We start from the raw sequence: 27,347 nt of genomic DNA, 5'->3' as shown, positions 1-27,347 counted from the left end.
TAAAAATACCAGGTACCAGGTTAATAACATATCATTAAATCAAAAACCTTCCAAGTCTCCATACTTGCATTCTAAACCAGCTTCTATAAACCAGGTATTACTATTAAATACATCATTTACTAATACGAAAAGAATGCCATTTAGAAGATGTTATGTCAATATTGTTACCATCCAGTGCATTAAACTTTGAACAATGTTATATTATCTTTGTGAGGCGTGCCTGCTAGAAGAACTATTGGGCCATTCCATGGAAACTTAAAACAAGAAGGGAAATTTTTTCTGTAAGTGAAGGTCGGTATGCGTTAAATTTGGCATAAAATAAACCTAAATTTCTGAAATTGTGTAAACAACATCTCCATTATCATTATATTACTGCAAGGTAACAGCAATTACTGAAAGAACTGTCTAGGCAGCACCATTTTAGGAAGATTTCTTACAGGTAAGTTTTGAATAACTTTGAAAATTAATCTTTTTTTTGCTTACATTTAGACTCTTAGCTACTTTGCATTTAATTTACTTGTTAATTTTACATCATACTATACCTCACATTGGAATTTAAATTATCATGGTTTGTGTGTCCTATTCCAACACAGAAAAAAGTGGATCTTTTGTATTGCATTCAGACAATTAATATTTATTCACGCTGTTTTATAATAAGTGTACTTTATGTGATAAACGTCCAACAGCAACCCATCCTCAAATAACACAAAACCACAGCGCTGGAAAAAGCTTTTAATAACTGTCCCATTCCGTAACAGATCAATATATGTGGACCATGAACTTATATAAAGCCGCGCCCACATTGAACCTGCCACGTACAAACAATGTTAAGCGTGCAAGACTTCATTCACCTTCTTATGTTGCACCTGGTTATTCTACCCCACAAACTAAAGCAAAGGCTGTCAAAAGGCATGGAAGTCACTTCCTATAGGTCCAAGGAAGATTCGCTGTGTGACCAGAGTTCTTAACAACGCTCATTGTGTGTCTATAACCCCAGAAATAAAACAGAAACAGAGTAGCAATTCCCTGTGTGAGATTAATGATTTAATCAAGCAATTTTATCAAAGGGATGATATATCACTGCAAGCTCCTGTGAAGAAGGATGCTGTGACAACAACAGCGAATGAAGAAAAAGAAAAATTTCAAAAAGAGATTTATACACACCACTATTTCAGAGGCATGTTAAATATTTAAAAAGGGAAACCCTGATAAGAAACTGCGGAAATCAAAATTCTTTTCACTGGGACCAAAATTTGTCCTTCCAATCAGTGAAATACCTCACCACAGCTGCTTGTATCACTACCATAAGAACGTCAATTTACTCTTGACTACTCTATGTGGGTATAAGGAGGATATTCCTAAAACATCAGCAGTATTAATCACTACATTAGCATGCAATCCCGTAAATAAAATCTGCATGTGAAGCACATGGGATAGTTGTGGTAAAGTAATTATTTTATGAAATGTGAGTCCCTTTTACGTCACATAAGTAAAAAATTAAAAACCGATGAACTCCATATAGTTTTTCATACTATTATATTAATACTTGATATGTGGTGATTAATTACTGAACTTGTGAGACAACACATTTGTAAAGTTTCACAGAAGTCAGATGAAACTTTTGTTTTGTATGAGTCTCTTTCCGTCACAGGACAATTACTTCATATTTTTACTTCAGTTAACAAGATAATTTAAGTTATCTGTTAAAAATAAAATAAACATCTAAAATTTGTTTTACGTGTTATTTTTGTAACAAAACAGAATGAACAAAATCTCCCAAACGTCACATTCCATCACTTGGAATGACCCTATTACAGGAGTACCATGGATTCTTAGCAAGAGTATTTGGATTTTGTAACATTATTAAATTTACTAGTAGTAGTTGTCTCACTGTTACAAAGCAGATAACTTAGCATTTTCAGATAAATAATCTCTACATTTATACACATACTACGCAAGCCACCGCATGGTGCATGGCACCTTGTACCACTACTTGTACTTTCCTTTCCTGCTCCACTCATAAATAGTCAGGGAAAAACAATTGTCTATATTCCCCTTGTATGCAAAATGTACACTGGTGCAAGTAGAACTGTTCAACAGTCAGCTCCAAATTTTGATTCTCTAAATTTTTTCGATTGTATTTCAGGAAGAGAATGTCGTCTTCTCTTCAGAGTGTCGCATTTGAGTTCAGAAATTATCTCCATAATACTCACCAGCCGAAAAAACTGCTGGTAACAAATTTAACTGCCTGGCTCTGAACATTTTCAGTGTCCTCTATTAATCCTACCTCCTGTGTATTCCAAACACTTTAACAGTATTCAAGAATGGGCCGTCTCCACTAGAGAGGACCACTAGAGAGGAGCAAAATTTTTGTAAAATTCCCTCATTAAACATTTGCCTTTCCTACTACAACAAATCCTTTCACAGTCATCCCATTTCATATAGCTTTGCTGCATTATGCCTACATAAATAATGGGCATGATTGATTGAGCGGGATTATGGGACTAAACAGTGAGGTCATCTGTCCCGCAGTTCACAAGTTATTTGCGTAAGATAGACTGCCCGTTAAAAGTGGGAGGATCCAATCAAAAGGGTGAAACTATAAAGTGAGGAAGCTAAAAGCACACAGATCAGAAGGCATAAAAGGGTAGGCCAAATCCAAATCTGGAAAAACTAAGGGACAAAAGAGTGATATTTGCACGGAGAAGAGGTCGTAAGTCCCAGACCTAAAAACCATGAACAGAGGTCCCAACCACAATCATCCGGGCCCTGCTCCAGGAGTGAAGCAAAACCTTATAACTGAAAATAAAAACCATTCTCACACAGGAAACTAAGGAGCCTGTCAAACAGCTGTGAATCATCTGCTAATATTAAAGACAAGGAATCTGGAAGACTGTACTTAGTACAAAGGGCCAAAATCAGGGGCCATTCCATCAATATATGAGATACCGTCAGTCTGGCTACACAACCACATTGTGGGGGTGACTCATTACACAAGAGAAAACAACAGGTGAGCCTAGTATGACCGATGCGTAGACGGCATTAGACAGTGGACTCCTTCTGAGAGAAGTGGAAGAAGAGCACCAAACTGCAGTAGTCTCCTTGCAGAGTTTATTACTGAAAGCAGTAGTGCACCAGATGTCATTCCACTTTTCGGTAAAGAGAGATTTCGTGCTTATCCGCATATCTGCAAGTGGAATCATGAAGGAATGTAGGGTAAGTATCTGCCCTCTACCCAAATGGTCAGCCAATACATTCCCTGGGATGCCCACGCGACTTGGGACCCAGAGGGTGGCAATGGAGCACACAGCAGCACGGCCAAGGGGAAAGAGAAGGTCATGCATAGCAGAGACCAAAGGGTGAAGAGAACAGCATCGGTCTATAGCCTGCAAGCTACTCATTAAATCAGTAAATATTAAAACATTTTGGAGGGAGGCCTGAGAAACAAAATGACGGATCCCGTTAAGGTGCAGCAGCTCTGCTGCAAACATATTACACGATCTCAGCAGTAAATCGTATTCCATGTCAGTAGAAGACATAAAAGCTTTATCTATCATTTCGGAACCTGTCATGCAGCACAATGCTAATAATGTATTTGAACATTAGAGAATAGTTTTTCCTACTAATCTGCATTAGCTTTCATTTTTCTACATTTAGAGAAAGCTGCCATTCATCGTAGCAACTAGAAATTGTCTCAAAGTCATTTTCAGTTCTCCAATGACAACAACTTCCCATACATCACAGCGTCATCAGATCACTTCTATACTATGTATAGAACAAGAGCAGTCGTATCACACACCCCTGGGGCACTCGTGACGATACCCTCGTCTCCGATGAGCACCCGCTGTCGAGGACAATGTACTACTTTCTTATCATTTAAGAAGGCTTTGAACACTTTCATATCTGAGAACCCATTCCATATGCTGGGACCTCTGTACACAGTCTGCAGAGGTGTACTCTGTTGAACACTTTTTGAAAATCTAAAGGTATAGAATTTGCCTTTTGCCCTTCATCCATAGTTGACAGGGTAACATGTGAGGAAAGGTCAAGCTTGCTCCCCCACGGGTGACGCATTAAAATCTGAACTGATTTGTGGACAGGGGCTTCTCTGTCTCAAGGAAATTTACTATATTCTAATTTAGAATGTGTTCAAGAATTCTGCAGCATATTGATGTTATGGATATGGGTCCGTAATTTTGTGGGGCTGTTCTTTTACCCTTCTTATATACATGGCAAAAGATTTGCGATAAATGCGATCCAAGTAAAGCGCCAATGCTTAAGAATATTCTCTGTAAAACCAAACTGGGATTCTCTCCAGACCTGAGGACTTATTTGTTTGCAACTCTTTCAGTTGTTTTTCAATGCCACATAAATCTATTCCTATGTTCTCCATGCAGAAGTCTGTGTGACGGTCAGGCAATGGCATTTTACATGTGGTTCTCGGCAAGATATTTTCCTAAAGCACAACAGTGGAAGTTTTACACTTAAAACAGGGTCCTACGAACAATATGATTCATATTGACAGGTTGTGTAGGGCATGACAACAACTACAAAATACGTAAACAGAAATTTTACACATGCTTACACACTTCATAAGGATGCTAGTAATCAAGGACTCAGCAGCCAAGCTAGCAAGTGCTTGGTTTCTTAAGTGGAAGGTCCATTGATCGAATCGCGCTTCTGGTGCCCTTTCTTTTATTTCATTTCCATGTAATTCTAACAGGTACATACAGTAAACCAAGAAATTGCACAAGAACGGCTTACAAATGTAACTCAAGTTTGTTTTGCAATGGAAAAACTGAAAAAACCGTGCACATGCAAAAATTCAGTGTTCATTGTAAGTTTTGTACATTGCAATTAATATTGTTTCTTTTGTTTATGCTATCAGTATCGCCCTAATTCATACAATACTCCACAGGTCACACATTGTACGTGCCACACATGTAGAAAATGATAAAAATAGGGAAAGAGGGGAAGAGAGAGAGGGTGGTGGCAGGTTGCAGGCAGGGATATTCGACCCGTGGACCTCGCGCTCCTGAAACTATTCGCTAACATAGTTGTCTGTGGACTTCTCAAGTGCTAGTGACCACACAAAATATATAAACACACATAAAAGTTTCTAAGATGGTTTTCTCGAAAACGGGTAAGAGTGACATCTTCCTATTTACATATGTTGAAGTCACTGTCATTCCCTACACATCCTGTCAGTATAAATCAAACTGATGTTGCAAAGTTTGTACGGTTCCCTTATTAGCGCACCTATCTTTTCACACACACACACACACACACACACACACACACACACACACACTGATTTATGACTGTCATCATTTGTGCGTTCTTTTTTTATACTGAGAGTGCAACAGTTTGTTTCCTCAGACTTCTCCAAAGTTTGTTGTTCAACCATGATGAATCTTTTCCATCATTAATCCACTTATTCGGCACACACTTCTCCAGTATGTGATTTACTACTGGTTTAAACTTTGCCCGTCTATCATATCGGAAGTAAATTAAGTTCGTTCACTGTCTAAGCAGCAATATTCTGGTATGGAAGATATTTTACGTTAATACGATACCAGTCATATTTTAGGATGTACCATTTAGGAGTGTCAGTACAGAGATTATCACCTAGAATGCTATGAGGGTACTTACATTACAAGCTTATGAACATAAGGTTCTACATGGGCCCTCTCTCTGAACAGGCATCTACAATTTCACTGACCATGTATTAAAACACAGTGAAAACCAGCTTTTACACTTTTCAAGGGACTTGGAAAAAAAAAGTGTAAAATGTGGGAAATAACATTTTAAGCTCTAAAAGGTATGTATAGGGTACCCCCTTGCATTTTCACACTTTGTGTATGATCAGGGTGTATATGCGGCCACGGAAAAAAAATTTTCGGATTTTTCTCAGATTTCCCGGTTAAAAATACACTTTCTCCCAGGTGAAAATACACTTTTTCCGTCTTAAGTGACAATGTATTTTTCATCAGAACTGCAAAACTTATCAATCCTTTGAATGGTTATGGTTTTGGACATGGGCATAGAATTTCCCGGCACTTTAGAAAACTAAACTCAGGGAAAAAGACATGTTTTGGAAATATCTTTGATGTGCAGTAACAAGTAAACTGCATATTTTCGTATTACGAAAGTATACATTGGAATTCCACCAAACACCGCATGTTACATTACGAATCACTGAAATCGAGATTGCGATGTGCTTTTGTAAGCCAGTCAGAGCTCATGTCATGTCATGTAGTCCGCCAATAGCAACATCATTGTTAAGTAGTGGTAACACACAAGTTAATGGTTTAAATTAATATACACAGTGTTGCTACAAAAAAAGAAAAGCTTCCACATATAGTATTGGTCTCTAAGATTAATAAGCTGCAAGAGAAGCTAATCTTTAGCATATAATGTTTATTTTTTTGCGCGTTTTACACTTTAAGATATATCACACAAATGTGCCAGTAAAATTTTTAATAATGACATAAATGTCTGATCTTCAGGGTTCGAAATTCGTCTAAATGGCTCGTCATCAAAGAGTTGATTTTTAAATGAGAATCAAACGCTGTCTGATTTAAGAAATTCATGGTACATTCTCGAGCATAGTCCAACTTACATTAAAGGATATTTACTTTGAAAGTAACGCTTTTCAAACCAGCATTCGCAATATTTTTCTGCGACCTGTTCGAAATAGGTTCGTTTCAGCAGTTGCCAGAGAGCGCCAGGTAACAGGCGACACCGCGCTTGCGCAGCTACCATGGACGTAGGAAGCCCATATGTACGTACATGTAAAACACTAAAAGATATTACATTATGTTGTAAAAGCAGCAAGACATCACAGGGCACTCCAAGAGCATCAGAATTTCGTGAACCATACTAAAGTGTGTGCATTTTTAAACTGCAACTTCGTATGTCCATATTCCCAATGAAGAAAACCTCGACCTGATATTAATGCCATACGTGCTAGAAGATGACAATGTGCACTTGAAACGCAGCGAACAGCTGAAACTGGCCAGTACCGTGGAGTTAAAAATTTCATTTCGAATACATTGGCTGCCTCTGCGGAAAGGGTTCATAAAAGCCCAATTTCTTTAGCAAGTAGACAAAAAAAAACTTAATTGTTCTGCAAGGCGATTAAAGCTTGACTGTCAGAAAGGTGGAAACAAAATGAAATCTGAAACTAATAATGTATTTTAGCCTTCCATAATTATGTGAATGTATTTTAATTCACTTGATACCTCCCAGCCACAGATATCCATTTTGTTATTTGACGTGAGAGTAAACGAAGGGGAAACAGCAAAATCACTAAAAGTAAACACGGGTCACGTGGAGACTACCCACTATAACTCAGGCTGCTCTGCGCATCAGTCCCAGATCTATGATATTTGCGAACCGGGTCAATACTAAAAAAATCAAATTTTCAAAAATATGTGCATCTTGTAGGGCACATCATTCTGAGAAGTTTGAAACACAAAACATATGTGTTCGAGAAAATGTCAGACATGTTATTAGGACTTAAGTGTGCCAAAAAGTGCAGTGCCACGCCTCTTCATACAGCATTCTTCTATCGCACGTCACTGTATTTCGCTCTGCGGAATTGAAACGTGTATATTTTGTAAGCGATGCCATTAAACTATATTCAGGACAGTGGAAATTGAATTTTTCTTTTTTTTAAAAAAAAATTGCCATTAATAGCGGATCGTATTTTTTGTAATCGGGAGAACAACTCTTCAGAAAATTTGCACTCTTTACTGTCTATTAGCTAGTAACTTGCTGTTTTGTGTGACATAAAATTAAATATAGGGTACATAAAACCAATATAGACAAGAGACAAGCAAGAAAGTACCCATTTATTCAATCCTTACCTCCTAGCATTTTTCTCTCCCTAAGCTTGCTACAGCTTTACATGGCTTGCTTTCCTTTCTGTGGAAGAATATATTACCTCACCAAAGTTCGTCAAACGTTTTGCTACATGAAAAATTGAAATTTCGTTATTTAATACTGAAAAAGCTGTTAATACAAATAATACCTAAGACTGGTGTGGTTTCTCAATCAGATTACATCTATTTTGTCACTGTATGCTAGATAAAAGAAAATAGGCCTTCCTAATATTGCAGCAATTTTGTAACACACACCAAAAAAGTGAGACTGGTCATTCTTATAACAAGACAGAATATAATTCATGAAATACCAATATCAAATGCCTATTAGGCCTACTATAAGCAAAAAGCTTTATGTTAGGAAATAGTTTCACATTTCATTCATACCCACCAGTTTCTCAAGCATGAGATTGAGTAGTAGTATTACAAAATTTTTATATAAATTTGGAATCATCTTATTGTTCCATAATTTGTGTGATATCCCCGATCCTTCTGCTTCCTCGTTCTAACAATCGAGTCATCACCAATTCTGCGGCTATTCCTGCCACTGTCAAAATTTGTTCGGCGATTAACTTCACTAACCCTGCCAGAATCACCGGTTTAGTTACCCCGTGATTATTCTGTGGTTAGGCGTTGTTACATATTTGTAAAAAACGTTTTCTGCGTTACTTCCAAAATAGAACTTAAGCAGCTGCTAGCCGGGGCTGTACAACTGGTCCTTACTGGTGTAGCGATCTGGCCAAAAATTTACTGTCAAAATTTCATTCTCTTTGAAACAAGAAGATAATATGTAATCTTTCTCACTTGTTATTCCTGTAGTCGTTTATTTCCATTCTGGTAGACTGAATCTATGGATTTCGCTAGTAATTATAACAAAAGCTGATCATTTGAAAACCCAATCAATCACATAATAGGACAGTGATTGGCATTCATACGTTCAGCTTTACTCCGCTCAGCTCATATAGCCCCATCCCCTTTTATCTGCGGAAAGTTTATTTCTAGATGCGACGAGGATTCTCCTGACAGAGACATCACGTACACTATGCACGCATTCAAAAACAAACTTACGATTCATTCAGAAATGAATTTAAAATGTGTTCAAAAATGTTCAAAAACCAACAGGGATGCGTTTCAAAATCATATAAATGTTCGATAGATCAACATGCACTGGATGCTAGGCGCTTTGTGAAACAAGTGTTTTTTCCTCGAGAATATGAATTTGGCACCCCCCTTTTCCCAGTAGCACTCTAGCTGCTTGCTGCGACTTCTTGCAGAGCCAACAGCCACATTCCTGTAGCTAGAAGCAGGAGAATCTACTGCTCAAACATGACTCAACTACACATGCGCATGAGCCCGCTCGTAACTGCTAACATGAATCAAATGTAAACAGTTGTGACTTCACGCTCATTGGAGGGAATTTGTTGTTATGAAGTATTGCATAGTCTTCCTAAAGCCTTTGACACATTTGCTGTTGGCAGACGCTTGCATGAGGACTATGTGTCTTTGTTGTATATGGCGCATTTCCTTTACAATTCAAGTTATTTTTCTTTTTGTTTTCCCTCGTTTATGTTTTAGTGTTGAAGTATTATTCTGCAGTAGCGGGATACAGTAATATCCTTTGTTAGAGTAACGGTTCTTAGCAGTCAAAATTACAAAAATTTAACTGAAAACTAAAACAATGAAAAATTTCCGGAATTCTAAAAAATTCCCCGGTTTTCTCCCAGATGAAAAAATTCCCAGGTTTTCCCCAGATCTCCCGGGTCGTATACACCCTGATGATATATGTACATCTAATAAAGGTGTATTATCTAATAAAAACCGCTGATGTAACAAACCGATAACTGTCTGGGAAATAGGAACATTTGGCTCAATTTCATACGTCATAATCGGCGTTTTTGAAATTCTGCAGCTGTCATTCATTATTTAAATAATGTAATACTGCACTAGTTACGTATTTTTTCATGCTTAGCACAACGCGTTTCGAGAAATTTTTTCTCGTTGTCAAGTGCAAACATGTACATAAATATTTTGTGTGGTGTTTCAATATGTGTTATTCTGTATCTCTTGCTCTGTAGTCATCTTTATGACGTTATCCGGTACTGTGCCTCATTTGGAAAACCATACACATGTAATGCAATGAGATCAGAGATAGAAAAGATTAATATGATTTTAGTAAACTGCAGGAGCATCCAAGGAAAGGTCCCACAATTAGTATTGCTTACTGAAGATCAGTATTCATCCCCATTCCAAAGAAGAGAAGTTCTAAAGAATGCTCAGATTACCGAACGATCGCACTTATCTCACATGCTAGCAAAGTCATGTTGAAAGTATTACAAAATAGACTTCACCAGTATCTACATCGAGAGCTACCAGAAGAACAAGCTGGATTTAGGACAGGAAGAGGAACTAGAGATCAAATTGCTAACATTCGGTGGATTGTGGAAAAAGCAAGAGAATTCCACAGAGGTGTGTACCTCTGCTTTACTGACTACGTCAAAGACTTTGACTGCGTCAATCACAACAAATTATGAAACGTACTGAAAAACATGGGTGTACCAGATCACCTCATTCATCTGATACGGAGTTTATACCTTGACCAAGAAGCCACAGTGAGAACTATGTATGGAACAACGAAACGGATAAAGATTCAGAAAGGGGTCCAGCAAGGCTGCATACTGTCTCCGTACTTATTCAATCTGTATGCAGAACATGTTATGAGGAATGCGAGGCTAGATGAAGGAGAAACAGGAATTAAAATAGCTGGAATAAATGTAAACAACCTCAGGTACGTGGATGATACGATCCTGTTGGCAGAAAGTGAAGAAGAATTGACAACACTCTTGCTGAAGGTGAAAGACGAAAGTGAAAAGGCCGGTCTTAGGCTGAATGTGAAGAAAACGAAAATTATGGCAACTACACCTACCAATTCGTGGGATATAGGAGGAGAAACCATGGAGGTAGTAACCACATTCAGTTATCTCGGTTCCCAGATCTCTGCTGATGGCGACTGCAGCCATGAAATATGGAGACGCCTGTTGCTTGGTAGACAGTCGATGTCAAACCTTGATAAGGTTATAAGGTCCAGAGATATAACACTAGCAACAAAAATCCATAATGTGAGGGCTATGGTCTTTCCAGTTGTGATGTATGGATGTGAGACCTGGACCATTAGAAAGGCTGAACGGCGAAGAATTGACTCCTTCGAACTGTGGCGTTGGAGGAGACTTCTTAAGAGTTCCATGGACTGCAAAGAGAACCAACAGATCAATATTGGAGCAAATAAAACCAGATTTCTCCCTGGAAGGTCTAATGTTAAAACAAAAGCTGACCTACTTTGGACACACAGTGCGAAGGCATGCCTCGCTGGAAAAAACATTAATGCTGGGGAAAATTGAAGGAACTAGAAGAAGAGGATGTCAGAGGATGAGATGGATCGATGGCATCACAGAAGCAAAGTGTTCTGAACTGGAAGGTCTACGGGAGAAAGTGCAAGAAAGGAAAAAGTGGCGTGATTTGGTTCATGGGGTCACGAAGAGTTGGAACTGACTAAACGAATAGAGAGAGAGAGAGAGAGAGAGAGAGAGAGAGAGAGAGAGAGAGAGAGAGAGAGACTGAAGATTATAATGCATAGATAGTATAGGGAACAGAAACCTGGTTCAAGCCAGACATCAATGACAACGAAATTCTAAGTTCAGACTCGACGTTTATCGGCAGGATAGGTTAGTCGCCTGTAGTGGTGGCGTGTTTATTGAAGTAAAAAATTCGATAAAATCTAGCGAGTTTATCACCGATTCTGAATGTGGATTCATCTGAGTGAAACTGAGTATCAAAGAATGGTCTAAAATGGTGATTGGATGCTTTTATAGACCACCTGGGTCAGGATCTGTAGTTGTAGAGCCCTTTAAATACAACTTTCAGAACATCATTAGTAATTTTCTTGATCATGCCATTGTAATAGGAGGCGACTTCAACTTGCCAGGTATAGATTGGGAGTGTTATGCCATCAAAACTGGTGCCAGAGACAGGGAATCATGTGGCATTGTTCTGTATGTCTTGTCCGAAAATTACCTTGAGCAGATAGTTATAGAACCAACTCATGAAGGTAATGTCTTAGACCTGAAATTATCGAATCAGTCAATGTAGAGGAAGGTATCAGTGATCATAAGGCTTTGACAGCATCTATGACGACTGGTCCTACAAGGAATGTTAAGAGAGGTAGGACGACATATTTACTCAGCAAGTGTGACAGGGTACAAATTTCAGAATATCTCAGCAGTCAGCATCAAACATTTGGTGATGAGGACGAAGATGTGGAGAACAAATGGAAAAAATGCAAAGGTATCGTTCAATACGCCCAAGACAAGTATGTACCGAGTAAGGTTTTAAGGAATGGGGAAGATCCACCATGGTTTAATAGTCACATTAGAATAGCGCTACATAAACAAAGAGCTCTTCACCTCAGATTCAAAATAAGTAAGAACCCAGCTAACAAACAAACACTGAATAAAGTGAAAATGAGTGTAAGGACAGCAATGAGAGGAGCATTCAATGATTTTGAAAGTAAGACGTTATCTACTGACCTGAGTAAAAACCCTAGGAGATTTTGGTCGTATGTAAAATCAGTAAGTGGGTGAAAATCATCTATTCATTCTCTCAATGACCACACAGGCAACGAAACAGAAGATAACAGATATAAGGCCAAAATACTGAATTTGGTCTTCTGCAGTTGTTTCACAATGGAAGATCTTAACACCGTCCCTCCTTTCGATTGTCATGCACATGATGAAATGGCTGATATTGAGATAACCAATCGCGAAATTGAAACCAGCTACAATCGCTTAGTAGTGGAAAGGCTCCAGGACCAGGAGATACGTGTCAGATTCTATAAAGATTATGCGAAAGAACTTGCTCCCCTCCTAGTAATAATTTATCGTAGATCACTTGAGCAACGAAAGGTACCAAATGACTGGAAAACGCGCAGGTCATTCCAGTTTTTAAGAAAGGCCATAAGACAGATTCACACAATTAAAGACCTATATCATTGATGTCAATCTGTTGTAGAACCATGGAACATGTTTTATGTTCAAGAATTTTGACGTTCTTAAAAAAGAACACCTCATCTATAAAAATCAACATGGATTCCGCAAACAGAGATCCTGTGAAACTCAGCTCGCTCTGTTCCTCCACGAGATCCACGAACAGTGGACAAAGGCGCTCAGGTCGATGCCGTGTTCGTTGATTTCAGGCAGGCATTTGAAACTGTCCCGAATTGCTGCTTAGTGAAAAAAATACGAGCTTACGGAGTATTGGAGCAGACTTGCGATTGGATTCAAGACTTTCTTGCAGATACAACTCAACACGTCGCACTTAACGGAACTTAATCAACAGATGTATATATACATACTAGTAGAAAGTGTCGGATGCTCTTTATGGGTATTCGCAGATGAAGCAGTTGTCTATACCAAAGTAGCAACGTCAGGAGACAGTAACAATTTGCAGAACGACCTGCAGAGGATTGATAAATGGTGCAGACTCTGGCAGTTGACCCTGAACCTAAATAAATGTAACATATTGCGCATACATAGAAAAAGAAATACCCTACTGCACAGCTATACTATTGATGACAAACAGCTGGAGACAGCATCTGCTGTAAAATATCTAGGTGTAACTATCCCAGAGCGACCTTGAATGAGATGACCATATAAAACAGACATGCAAGAAGTAGACACCAGATTCAGATTCACTGGAAGAATCTTAAGGATGTGTAACTCATCAATGAAAGAAGTGGCTTATAAGGCACTTGTTCGCCCAATTCTTGAGTATTGTTCACCTATCTGGGATCCCTATCAGGGAGGACTGATAGAGAAGATCCAATGAAGAGCTGCGTGTTTCGTCACAGGATCGTTTAGCTGGCGAGAGAGCATTACGGAGATGCTAAACAAACTCCACTGGCAGATGTTTCAAGAGAGGTGTTGTGCAGCACGGAGAGAGTTACTATTGAAATTTTGAGACAGCACTTTTCAGGAGAATTCAGACAAGATATTACTTCCTCTCACATACATTTTGCGTATTGACCACGCGGAGACAATTCGAGAAATTAAAGCTAATACAGCGGCTTACCGACAATCATTCTTCCCCCGCACAATTCACGAGTGGAACTGGTTTGGAGGGATCAGATAGAGGTACTACAAGTACCCTCCGCCACACACAACTTGGTGGCTTGCAAAGTATGATATAGATGTAGATATACTGCTTCCTGCAGTCACATACTGCAACTGAGTTTGAGAAGGCAAAACTGGGGAATACTGATCCTGCCAATACCAAGTGTCTACTTCGAGAAACACAGAAGCGTCCAAATCCACCCATCTGCTTTGACCCACGACATCACAAATATGGCGGAAACAACCATGCACTAAGACTCCTACATGGCGTCTATGACGTCATTATGTAAACATGCAACAAATATGAAAATACATTGAAAAACCAAAACACACACGTTCCACAAAAATCCTAATGAAACTAACGGGACAAGTGTGGGAAATTGGGGGTTTTTGGCTGCGGACAAAGTAAACATAAACAAATTTACACACACACACACACCAACATACCAAACCACACAAAACAACGGAAAAAAAACTGACGACACAAAACTCCCCAAATTCTACTAAACGCAAAAATCCTCCGGAATCGGGCACTTCCCTTGACCCATGGGTGGGTTGAGTCTTTCTTTTGGTTGTGTATCTTTTGGTGTGTGTGTGTGTGTGTGTGTGTGTGTGTGTGTGTGTGTGTGTGTGTGTGTGTGTGTGTGTGTGTGTGTGTGTGCGCGCGCACACACGCGTGCGGTGGCCGACCTAGGTTGCGGCACTGGAACTTTGTTGTGGTAAGTTATTTTTCTTGTTTTTTGTGTATTTGTTGGGCTCAAGGGAAGTGATCCGTTCCAATGTGTGGGTGTGGCTATTCCAATGTGTGGTTGTGGCTGTGGGTGTTCCGATATCGGGAGTTGCTGCTGAGTTATACAGATCAAGGGATGTGTTCGATCCAATTTGTAGGATCAGGATCTGCTGTTGAGCTGTATGGGAATGCCACACCCACACATTGGAACAGAACACTTCCCTTGAGCCCAACACAACAAATCCGAAGAAATTCTGGTCGTATGTATAGTACACAAGCGGCAAGACGCACTCAATACCTTCGCTACGCAGTGCCGATGGTGCTGTTACCGACGACTGTGCCGCTAAAGCGGAGTTATTGAATGCAGTTTTCCGAAATTCTTTCACCAGGGAAGACGAATGGAATATTCCAGAATTTGAAACACAAACAGCTGCTACCATGAGTTTCTTAGAAGTAGATACCTTAGGGGTTGCGAAGCAACTCAAATCGCTTGATACGGGCAAGTCTTCAGGTCCAGATTGTATACCGATTAGGTTCCTTTCAGATTACGCTCCCTACTTAGCAATCATATACAACCGCTCACTCACCGATAGATCTGTACCTACAGATGGGAAAATTGCGCAGGTCGCACCAGTGTTTAAGAAGGGTAGTAGGAGTAATCCATCGAACTACAGACCTATACAATTGACGTCTGTTTGCAGTAGGGTTTTGGAGCATATATTGTATTCAAACATTATGAATCACCTCGAAGGGAACGATCTATTGATACGTAATCAGCATGGTTTCAGAAAACATCGTTCTTGTGCAACGCAGCTAGCTCTTTATTCGCACGAAGTAATGGCCGCTATCGACAGGGGATCTCAAGTTGATTCCGTATGTCTAGATTTCCGGAAAGCTTTTGACACCGTTCCTCACAAGCGACTTCTAATCAAGCTGCGGGCCTATGGGGTATCGTCTCAGTTGTGCGACTGGATTCATGATTTCCTGTCAGGAAGGTCGCAGTTTGTAGTAATAGACGGCAAATCATCGAGTAAAACTGAAGTGATATCAGGTGTTCCCCAGGGAAGCGTCCTGGGACCTCTGCTGTTCCTGATCTATATAAATGACCTGCGTGACAATCTGAGCAGTTCTCTTAGGTTGTTCGCAGATGATGCTGTAATTTACCGTCTAGTAAGGTCATCCGAAGACCAGTATCAGTTGCAAAGCAATTTAGAAAAGATTGCTGTATGGTGTGGCAGGTGACAGTTGACGCTAAATAACGAAAAGTGTGAGGTGATCCACACGAGTTCTAAAATAAATCCGTTGGAATTCGATTACTCGATAAATAGTACAATTCTCAAGGCTGTCAATTCAACTAAGTACCTGGGTGTTAAAATTACAAACAACTTCAGTTGGAAAGACCACATAGATAATATTGTGGGGAAGGCGAGCCAAAGGTTGCGTTTCATTGGCAGGACACTTAGAAGATGCAACAAGTCCACTAAAGAGACAGCTTACACTACACTCGTTCGTCCTCTATTAGAATATTGCTGCGCGGTGTGGGATCCTTACCAGGTGGGACTGACAAAGGACATCGAAAGGGTGCAAAAAAGGGCAGCTCGTTTTGTATTATCACGTAATAGGGGAGAGAGTGTGGCAGATATGATACGCGAGTTGGGATGGAAGTCATTAAAGCAAAGACGTTTTTCATCGCGGCGAGATCTAGTTATGAAATTTCAGTCGCCAACTTTCTCTTCTGAATGCGAAAATATTTTGTTGAGCCCAACCTACATAGGTAGGAATGATCATCAAAATAAAATAAGTGAAATCAGAGCTCGAACAGAAAGGTTTAGGTGTTCGTTTTTCCCACGCGCTGTTCGGGAGTGGAATGGTAGAGAGATAGTATGATTTTGGTTCGATGAACCCTCTGCCAAGCACTTAAATGTGAATTGCAGAGTAGTCATGTAGATGTACACTAAAAACAAGAAAAATAACTTACCACAACAAAGTTCCAGCGCCGCAACCTAGGTCGGACACCGCACGCGTGCACACACACACACACACACACACACACACACACACACACACACACACACACACACACACACACACAAAACCAACAAAAAAATACACAACCAAACGAAAGACCAAACCCACCCACCCCAACTTCCCCACTCGTCCCAAAATAAAATACCCATAAACAAAAAGCATATGCAAAATAAAAAAATCTCAATCGCACACTACAACTCAACAAAAACTGCAACAAAATAGAACCTCCAGAACTAAATCACAAACCAACACACTCTTCCCCCCCTTCCCCATGCTACAGTGGAACCCGGTTCTATAAACTCCCCAATTAACCCCACTAATTCCACCTTAGACTGCTCCTCCACAACCCTAAGAACACATTCCGAACACCCCCCACCCCCCTCCCGACACAGACCAACCACAGACAGACTTACTCCTCCCATACTTCCTTTTCAAAAACTGTGACTCGTCCACCTCCACCACAACCCCAGGCCCACCCAACCTACCCCTGTACTTAATAAACTCAGGACAAAACGAAAACCAGTCCAGCACACACCTCTCAATCACACCAGTCTCATGCGCGCAAAAACTTTGTGAGACGATCTATAAAAAAAGACTTCTCGAACAAGGAACCGCAACGTACGGAGCGCCATAGGTTATCCCTACAGCACCGCCACATATAACCGTCCCCTGGTCCGAGATGCCGGAACTTTTGCCAATGTCATTTCATGCCGACAAACAGCACTTAACCACCTCTGGAATCAACCCAAATAGCTGTAGAAATTTTATCAACTCCAACGGAGTCGCGCCCATCATAGCATGCAATCGCAGACTATTAATTTTATCAGTCATATCCATACCTAACAAATGCAACAACAAATTAATTTACTCAAATTAACACACGTTAACTGAAACCAAGTCTGCTCCAAATACAGCCAAAACGAGAACTAGCCAAAGAAGCAGTAACACCAAACTGAACCCAATACACAACACGAAACCCCTAAACACACCACCAGAGGGCACCACGAACCGCAACACGACACTTACAAACACGCCACTCACAAAACAAACTCCGCGCCTTCAAGACATCACGCACCTCAACAGCCTTACGTCAAGGGTCAAAGTTGACAGGTGGGATCGGACGCTTCAGTCGACCCCTACTTTGAACTATGGCATAAAAACTGGCAGACATAAACCACTCATCAGTATCCAACACTTGTAAAATATGCACAGTGTCAAGGTTTCCTGTTACTTTCATGACACCATATTCACAGTTTTGCCAAATCACAACCCAAAGGTCTCATTCCAACCTAACTTAAGTCCCGTGGCTGCACTACATGTCAATCTGACAACACAACTTAGTAAATTTATAAAATAAAAACGATCAGTTTTCTTACATCTCTACTTGTGTATATGTGATGTTTCACAACATCGGTCAAAGTCAACATCTGGTATAAGTATGGTTAACCCACCCACAAACTGACTGCTTACCTGGCTCCGTCTTCGGAGATGATGGTATTTCATCAGAGCTTAGGCAACAATCATCATCTGTAGTTTCACATTTTTCTGCAAATAAAATGATGCATAGAATCAAAATGTGCTGAGACACATGAAAAACGTAGAAAGTAATTAATATTACGTTACATCATGAGGACTCAAGAAATTTTGCTTGAATCGACAAATTAATAGCAGCTAATTAAAAAGCAGTGAATATGAAAAGTTTGTTCACAAATCACATTATGCTCTCATATTCATTTTAGGCAATGCATAACTGAAGCAGAAGAAATATTTATGACATAATTCCCACACTCGATAAATCATAAGAATAGAAAAAATATCAAACACCTTAGGAGAGTTATATCATGTCACCAGTGAGTAACCTCAATGAAGAATTTACAGGTGTATGTTTTTATTCAGTGCAAAATGGTCTAATGTAAAGCAAACATTTAACTTCAATGAAATATATTCCAGTTATCTAAATATATGCCATCGTCGAGTGTTTTTTAACAATTTAACTATTCTTATACGGCATAAACCAGGAATCAAAAGCCATCATTAAAGTATCTCAGTAAAATACTAATGCTGAATTTACAGAATTATGGACACTTCACTTACGTATGATGGCTATCAAAGCTTCTATATAGTCTTGATCTGAAGAAGAGTCTTCGAATCCACAGAATTCAGATGTGTCGGACAGCACACTGGTATCATCGGCAACAGATTCTGCTACCCTCTTGTCATCATCCTTAAGTACACTCGGTTTTGTTTCTGGTTCCTCTACCTGGCCTTCGTCGGCAGGATTGCTAGCAGATGGTGCGGATATCCCATCAACATCACTTGCATCGTTCTCTGATAAACTACAGGAATCCGAGAGGTCCAGGTGCAATTTCCACTTATCACCAACACGCGGTACTTTCTCCCCATGCCTTTCTTCCCCCTTAACATTAACACTGGACACTTCTGTAGCAGTTTTAGGGGCATTTTCTCTGATCGCATCCTCTGTTTCGCCAACAGCACCGTTATGAAGTTCAGTGTCCTTTGAGGGAACCTCCTTCTCTACACTACTACCGTTGGAATCCGCATTACTGGAGTCCTCTGTGCTCCGCCGACTAAGCGTGGATCGCGACCTACTGCGCCTTTTAGAACTGGCTGCCTTATCTGCGGATGGTTCTGCATCCATGATGCGTAAATATGAAATACAATGAACTTCTAAGGAGTAATAAAATTTACCGCCCTTTTTTACATTTAAGCGCGAGCTTTGCTCAACGTCATCACACAATGCAACATTCACTTCTCACCACTTAGAAAGATATAAACAGTTCGAATCACGAAGTATCATTATCGCAGAACTGAAGTTCGTTTACCAACACTTCTCCACACTACAAAGTTTGTACACAACAAATCATTCACACATTCGCCGACGCTCAACTCTCCATTTTCTACGTTCCAACGCTTGAGAACCGTGTGCAAAGATAATCGTAGAGATATTTCACTACGTATCCTCGGGAGATGGCAAGCGTCAACCGCGCTTACACATCACGTGACGGCCGCTGCGCTTTCCTGTAACGAAAACAGAGCATTAGAATAATAGACAATGAGGCTACATATACGACGCTTCGTTGCTTCCCCAAGACAAGGTGAAATGCTGTAGTTTATTCTGAATATTACATAAGTTAGCGATATGTACCTTGCTTTCACATAACGAAACAAATACAACTGCACAGATTACAACCCAATGTGGAATTACATTATTTCGAAACTCGTTCATGGCGCCACAACGTGAACAAACACATCTTCAGCGGCTTGGCGCGAGAGCCTACGCGCTACTATCAAAAGTCTCGTGGAGAACCATTATTATTATTATTATTATTATTATTATTCTGTTTGCCACTACTTCGTTGGCAGTTAGCATACTTATCTTTGCTCGTGCACAAAGAAATCATTGATTTGCTGCGACGCGCATGCATTACGGCTACTTAAACCTATTAATATTTGGTAATGTGTATTGTTTAGGTAGTGACAGCGAAATTTAGAGTACATGTTTGGGAGATGCCGATGGGGGGAAACAAAAATATTTTCTTGAAAATCATGTTAAAACTAAACACGAACACAACTCTTTCAAAAATAATTTATCCTCATGTACTCAAGTAATTGGAAAAACAGACTTTATTTAGGCACTTGTAGAACGACCTGTTACACATGGGAAGGTATCTGGTGCAAAGGTTTAAGTATAACAAAATCATTGCCAGTGTTACAGAGATAACACATTGCTCATTAACATACAGAAATAAAATGTTTAAGTGTGTACTTTTTTCGTTGCACAATTTTAAGTAGCATACAAACCACCATAATCTGCAGGCACAGAATGCATTTTATGTATATTTATTGCTGATGGTATGTATCACCCTGAATGGCAAGGTATGATTGGTAAGGTAGTGATGAAACTAATTCGCTTTGTAGGAACCACTGCGCTCCAATAATCCGGAGTAATTGGATTCTTATTTTGGAGTAGTAACATTCAAATCTCCACTTGGCTAGCTGGTTCATCTAAATTACAAGATACAAATGGTTTTCTTCCCAATGCATTTGCAATTAAACAGGCATCTCTGAATGACCTTCACATAAATGGGATGTTAAACTTTAACCTACCAACATACACACGTCTTGAAAGCAGATACGTGTCTCAAACAGAAAATTGCATTATGTTAAACACCATATATTTGTATTAACAACCTTTCAGATGTTGAATAGTGTTGCTTACTGTGATGTAAGAAAGCCATATTTTCCAACACATATAACAGTGTTGTTGTTTGGTTTGGAGTTATTTGTCAGCAACTGATGATTGAATATTACTCTGAAACATTACACAGTAGTGCATAGTGCATTATTTCAATGCTAATTACATCTGTGATGAATTTAATGAAATAAAAATATAATGAAAAGGACAGTTGCTTTTCATCATGGAGTGGAGATGCTGATTTAAAACAGTGAAAAATAATTTTAAGAAACTATCTAAAAAGGCATGGCTTCCTAAAAGGATAAAAATATCTTGTAAACAGAAAAGGGAAGGAGTAATGATCCAAGATTTTCAGTCTCCACAAATGTCATAATACACAAGAATAAAACATGTTCCAAAATTCTGTAACGGACTGACATCAGAGATACAGACCTGTAGTTCTGTGCACCTGTTTGACAACCCATCTGGAAAGCAGGAATGACCTGTACCTTTTTCCAATTATCAGGAACACTTCACTCCTCCACAGACCGACAGCACACTGCTACTAGAAGAAGAGAGATTTTTTCTGCATATTCTATGTAGAATCTTATCAGTATCTCGTCAGGTCCAGTGGCTTCCTCTATGTTGAGTGATTTCAATTGCTTTTCTGGTCCATGGTGGGTGATTTCAATATCAGCCATTTTGTCATTCATGGCATGAAATGACTGGTATAAATAATGATATTCCTATGAATTATGATGAAAAGCAGTCTACCAAGTGAGAAAAGTAATGAAGATATGCAGATGGTAGGTGCAGACAGAATTTCCTACACATTGTCCGATAAAACCACCAAGGAAGCACTTTGTTCAAAAGTTTGCACATGGCCATCAACACTATGGTATTAAGATAAATGACAGTATAATTATTGCTTCATACCATTAATTTTATTTTGTTGTGTTAAATTAATAGGATGAGAATAGATTTATGTTAGCCCACTCAGTAATTGAAGACCAAAGTCTTCAAAAAATATGCTAAACTACAGGATGCATAGCACGCTTAAGCAGGTTAAGATTAACCTGCCGTTTCAGAGAATAGCTCATATTAGGGGTAATAATAATAATGTCGTGTGGCTAGGGCCTCCCGTCGGGTAGACCGGTCGCCTGGTGCAGGTCTTTCGAGTTGACGCCACTTCGGCGACCTGCGCGTCGATGGGGATGAAATGATGATGATTAGGACAACACAACACCCAGTCCCTGAGCAGTAAATTCAGGTTATGGGGAATATGCTCCATACCACTGCATGCTGCTGTTGCCAATTCATTCACTTTGGATGTAGTAGTAGTATACATTAGCCAATGAGAATTACTGAGTCTAATTACTTGTTTCGGTGGAATGTACAAATTGATTAATTTGGTTTTCGAGTAGATAGTGCAAGACTGACAAATTACTGGGTGGGCTTTTATGAACTAACTTGGTTACTGGTTTTCATATGTATTTTCTGTATTGTATATCAGCCTTTCTAGGGATACTGTTTTGCATTCCAATGTCATAGTTTGACTGCAAGTTGGGTTTTTTCATATTGTCGCATTTCCTGAGGTTATGTCTGTACAAGAACCTAAGAGTAAAGTTTAAATTTTACATAATATTCTGTTTTATATGACAACATTATGCACAATATATTCCATTATGCTGCTGTGCAATTTCATGCACTTCGTATCATGATGATATTTTGCAAACACTATATCCTTATTGGTTCTGTCGCCTTGTCTGTTGTTGTTGTTGTTGTGTTGGTGGTCTTCAGTCCAGACACTGGTTTTATGCAGCTCTCCATGCTACTCTATCCTGTGTAAGCCTCTTTTATCTCCGAATAACTACTGCAACCTACATCATTCTGAATTTGCTTAGTGTATTCATCTCCGTCTCCCTCTACGATTTCTACCCTCCACGCTTCCCTCCAATAGGCTACTAAATTAGGGATCCCTTGATGCCGCAGAATGTGTCTTACCAACTGATCCCTTCTTCTAGTCAAGTTGTGCCACAAGTTCCTCTTCTCCCCAATGCTATTCAGTACCTCCTCATCAGTTACGTGATCTATACATCTAATCTTCAGCATTCATCTGTAGCACCACATTTTGAAAGCTTTATTCTCTTCTTGTCTAAACTGTTTACCGCCCATGTTTCACTTCCATACATGGCTACACTCCGTGCAAATACTTTCTGAAAAGACTTCCTGGCACTTAAATCTATACTCGACGTCAACAAATTTCTCTTCTTCAGAAACACTTTTCTTGCCATTGCCAATCTACATTTTATTTCTTCTTCACTTTGACCATCAGTTATTTTGCTTCCCAAATAGCAAAACTCACCTACTACTTTAAGTGCCTCGTTTTCTAATCTAATTTCCTAGCATCACCTGATTTAATTTGACTACATTCCATTATCCTCGTTTTGCTTTTGTTGATGTTCATCTTATACCCTCCCCTCAAGACACTGTCCATCCCATTCAGTTGCTCCTCCAGGTCCTTTGCCATCCCTGACAGAACTGCAATGTCATCAGCAGACCTCAAAGTTATTATTTCTTCTCCATGGATTTTGATTCCTACTCCAAATTTTTCTTTTGTTTCCTTCAATGCTTGCTCAATATTCAGGTTGAATAATATCAGGGACAGGCTACAACCCTTCACACTCCATTCTCAACCGCTGCTTCCCTTTCGTGCCCTTCAATTCTTATAACTGCTGTCTGATTTCCTTACAAATTGTAAATAGCCTTTTGCTCCCTGTATTTTACCCCTCCACCTTCAGAATTTGAAAGAGAGTATCCCAGTCAACATTGTCAAAAGCCTTCTCTAACTCTACAAATGTTAGAAATGAAGGTTTGCTGTTCGTTAACCTGACTTCTAAGATAAGTTGGAGGGTCAGTATTGCCACACTGTGCTCCAACATTTCTATGGAATCCAAACTGATCCTCCCCAAGGTCAGCTTCTACTAGTTTTTTCCATTTGTCTGTAAAGAATTTGTGTTAGTATTTTGCAACTGTAACTTATTAAACTGATAGTTCAGTAATTTTCACACCTGCTTTCTTTGGGATTGGAATTATGATATTCCTCTTGAAATCTGACAGTATTTTGTCTGTCTCACACATCTTACTCACTAGATGGAAGAGTTTTGTCATGGCTGGCTCTCACAAGGCTATCGGTAGTTGTAATTGAACGTTGTCTACTCTTGGGGCCCTGTTTCAACTTAGGTCTTTCAGTGCTTTGTCAAATTGTTCACCGAGCGAGGTGGCGCAGTGGTTAGCACACTGGACTCGCATTCGGGAGGACGACGGTTCAATCCCGTCTCCGGCCATCCTGATTTAGGTTTTCCGTGATTTCCCTAAATCGCTTCAGGCAAATGCCGGGATGGTTCCTTTGAAAGGGCACGGCCGATTTCCTTCCCCATCCTTCCCTCACCCGAGCTTGTGCTCCGTCTCTAATGACCTCGTTGTCGACGGGACGTTAAACACTAATCTCCTCCTCCTCAAATTGTTCATGCAGCATCAAATCTCCCATTTCACCTTCATCTACATCCTCTTCTATTTCCATAATGCTGCCCTCAAGTACATCGCTCTTGTATAGACCCTCTATACACTACTTCCACCTTTCACTTTCCTTTCTTTGCTTAGGACTGGTTTTCCATCTGACATCTTGACATTCATACCGTTGGTTCTCTTTTCTACAAAGGTCTCTTTAATTTCCCTGTAGGCAGTATCTACCTTACCCCTAGTGATATATGCTTCTACATCCTTGTATTTGCCCTCTAGCCACCCCTGATTAGCCATTTTGCAGTTCGTGTCAATCTTATTTTTGAGTTCACCTGTTTCATTTATTGCATTTTTTATATTTTCTCCTTTCATCAATTAAACCCAATATCTCTTCTGTTACCCAAGGATTTCTACTAGCCCTCATCTTTTTATCTACTTGATCCTCTGCTGCCTTCACTATTTCATCTCTAAAATCTACCCATTCTTCTTCTACTGTATTTCTTTCCCCTGTTCTTGTCAATCGTTTCCTAAAGCTCTCTCTGAAACTCTCTACAACTTCTGGTTCTTCCAGTTTATCCAAGTCCCAGTACCTTAAATTCATATCTTTCTGCAGTTTCTTCAGTTTTAATCTACAGTTTATAACAAATAAATTGTGTTCAGTGTCCAAATCTGGCCCTGGAAATATCTTACGATTTAAAATCTGGTTCCTAAATCTCTGTCTTACCATAACATAATCTATCTGAAACCCTCTAGTGTCTCCAGGCCTCTTCCACGTATACAATCTTCTTCCATGATTCTTAAGCCAAGTGTTGGCTATGATTAGGTTATGCTCTGTGCAAAATTCTACCAGGCAGCTTCCTCTTTCATTCGTTACCCCCAGTCCATATGCACCTACTACTTTCCCTTCTCTTCCTTTTCATACTACCGAAATCCAGTCCCCCAAGACTATTCAATTTTTGTCTCCCTTAACTATCTGAATTATTTCTTTTATCTCATTGTACATTTCTTCGATTTCTTCATCATCTGTGGAGCTAGTTGGCATATAAAGTTGTACTACTGTGGTAGATGTGGGCTTCATGTCTGCCTCGGCTACAATAACACGTTCACTATGCTGTTCGTAATAGCTTATCTGCGTTCCTATTTTTTTTATTCATTTTAAGCCCACTCCTGCATTATCCTTATTTGATTTTGTATTTATAACCCTGCATTCATCTGACCAGGAGTCTTGTTCCTCCTCCTGCGACTGAAATTCACTAATTCCCATTAAACCTAACTTTAACCTATCTATTTCCCTTTTTAAATTTTCTAACCCACCTGCCCGATTAAGGGATCTGAAACTCCAATCCGCAGAACACCAGTCTTGTTTCTCCTGATAATGATGTCCTCCTGACTTGTCTCTGCTCGGAGATCCGAATGGGGGACTATCTTACCCTCATAATATTTTACCGAAGAGGAAGCCATCGTCATTTAACCATAGTAAAGCTGCAAGCCCTCGGGAAAAATTATGGCTGTAGTTTCCCCTTGCTTTCAGCCACTCGCAGTACCAGCAATGTAAGGCTGTTTTGGGTGATATTACAAGGCCAGATCGGTTAATCATCCAAACTGTTGGCCCTGCAACTGCTGAAGAAGCTGCTGCCCCTCTTCAGGAACCATGTTTGTCTGGCTCCTCAACAGATATGCCTCCGTTGTGGTTGCACTTACAGTATGGATATCTCTATCACTAAGGCATGCAAGCCTCCCCACAACAGCAAGGTCCACAGTTCATGGGAGTGGGGGCATCTTTTCATATTCACTTCCCAACATTTGCTGCATAGTTACCAAGTGCAGCATGCAACGGAAAAGCCTCCGACACTGTAAGTGCATTTTAGCAACTGCTGCAAGGAGAGGAGCAAGTCCACCTCTCTTGTGCAGCCACACAATGTACGCTTTCTGCCTCATGTAGAGATTCTACAAAAGTAAAACTTGGAGGTAGTGCTTGTAATGAACCCAGAACTACTGAATTTACCACAAAGAAATGAAATGTAACATAACAAAGGTGAAAAACAGCCTTTGCCAGTGATGACTAAAATGTTACTAGACATAATACTGTTTGATCAATAAGGTTAGCAGCAACTGTAGACAAAACGCTGGTGGCCTGAGATCTTCATTAACTCAATCATTCATTCGTTCATTCATTCATTCGCACATTGTGTTCCATAAATCCCATCATGTAAGAAAGCCTTTCAGGGATGTGGACTGAGTGAAGCTGCCACTCCTGGCTACTACCAATAAATTACAACTAGCACTAACATACTCACAATGACAATTGCAGGAATAATATCTAGATTACTTTTGATACATATTTTTGGAGAAAATGAGCTACTCTGAAAAAAGACACGGCTTCTCTCATATTACTTGACTGCTGTGTTCGTCTAATACTCCACACACAAATTAAGTGGCTGTGTTTCTGAACCACTATAGCTGTCTATGTGCTAGAAAACTTAAAATCTGTGTAATATGGATATTAGAGTTAACCAGAATTTATATTCCTGGTTTGAAATATTCTGATAACAGATGTGGCTAAGAAGATACTCTTAATTTTGAATATCTGCAGTGTTCCAATTTCCCGGCTGACAGCTCCCAACAACTTGTTAGAGACTTTTGTATCAGGATAGAGAACTGCTTTCAGAATCCTAGACAAGGACACTTGGTCTATATGGACATTTTCACTTTTAGTAATGTGTTGTGAATTTCACAGTTTTCTGTTCATCCTAACTTCACTGTTGTCATTAATCACAAATACAGTTTGTTAGTAAATGCATTGGGCACACAAGGGCAAAAATGCC

General features: G+C 39.7%; 1 protein-coding gene across 2 annotated transcripts in view; it reads right to left on the bottom strand.

Moving 5' to 3' along the window:
* The window catches only part of LOC126210592 (uncharacterized), a 188,528-nt gene that overhangs the window by 144,537 nt on the left and 16,644 nt on the right, over positions 1-27,347 (bottom strand). For both annotated transcript variants that reach the window (XM_049939860.1, XM_049939861.1), the window contains exons 2-3: positions 18,900-19,844; positions 18,276-18,350 (exon numbers count right to left, since the gene is read on the bottom strand). In XM_049939860.1, the coding sequence (XP_049795817.1) occupies positions 18,276-18,350; positions 18,900-19,464 (640 nt within the window). In that variant the 5' untranslated portion in view covers positions 19,465-19,844. The remainder of the gene's footprint in view (positions 1-18,275; positions 18,351-18,899; positions 19,845-27,347) is intronic.

Source organism: Schistocerca nitens, chromosome 10 (assembly GCF_023898315.1).
Source record: "Schistocerca nitens isolate TAMUIC-IGC-003100 chromosome 10, iqSchNite1.1, whole genome shotgun sequence".
Classification (NCBI taxonomy): Eukaryota; Metazoa; Arthropoda; class Insecta; order Orthoptera; family Acrididae; genus Schistocerca; species Schistocerca nitens.
Note: the sequence above shows the minus strand (reverse complement) of the source record. Positions and strands in the feature narration are given on the sequence as shown.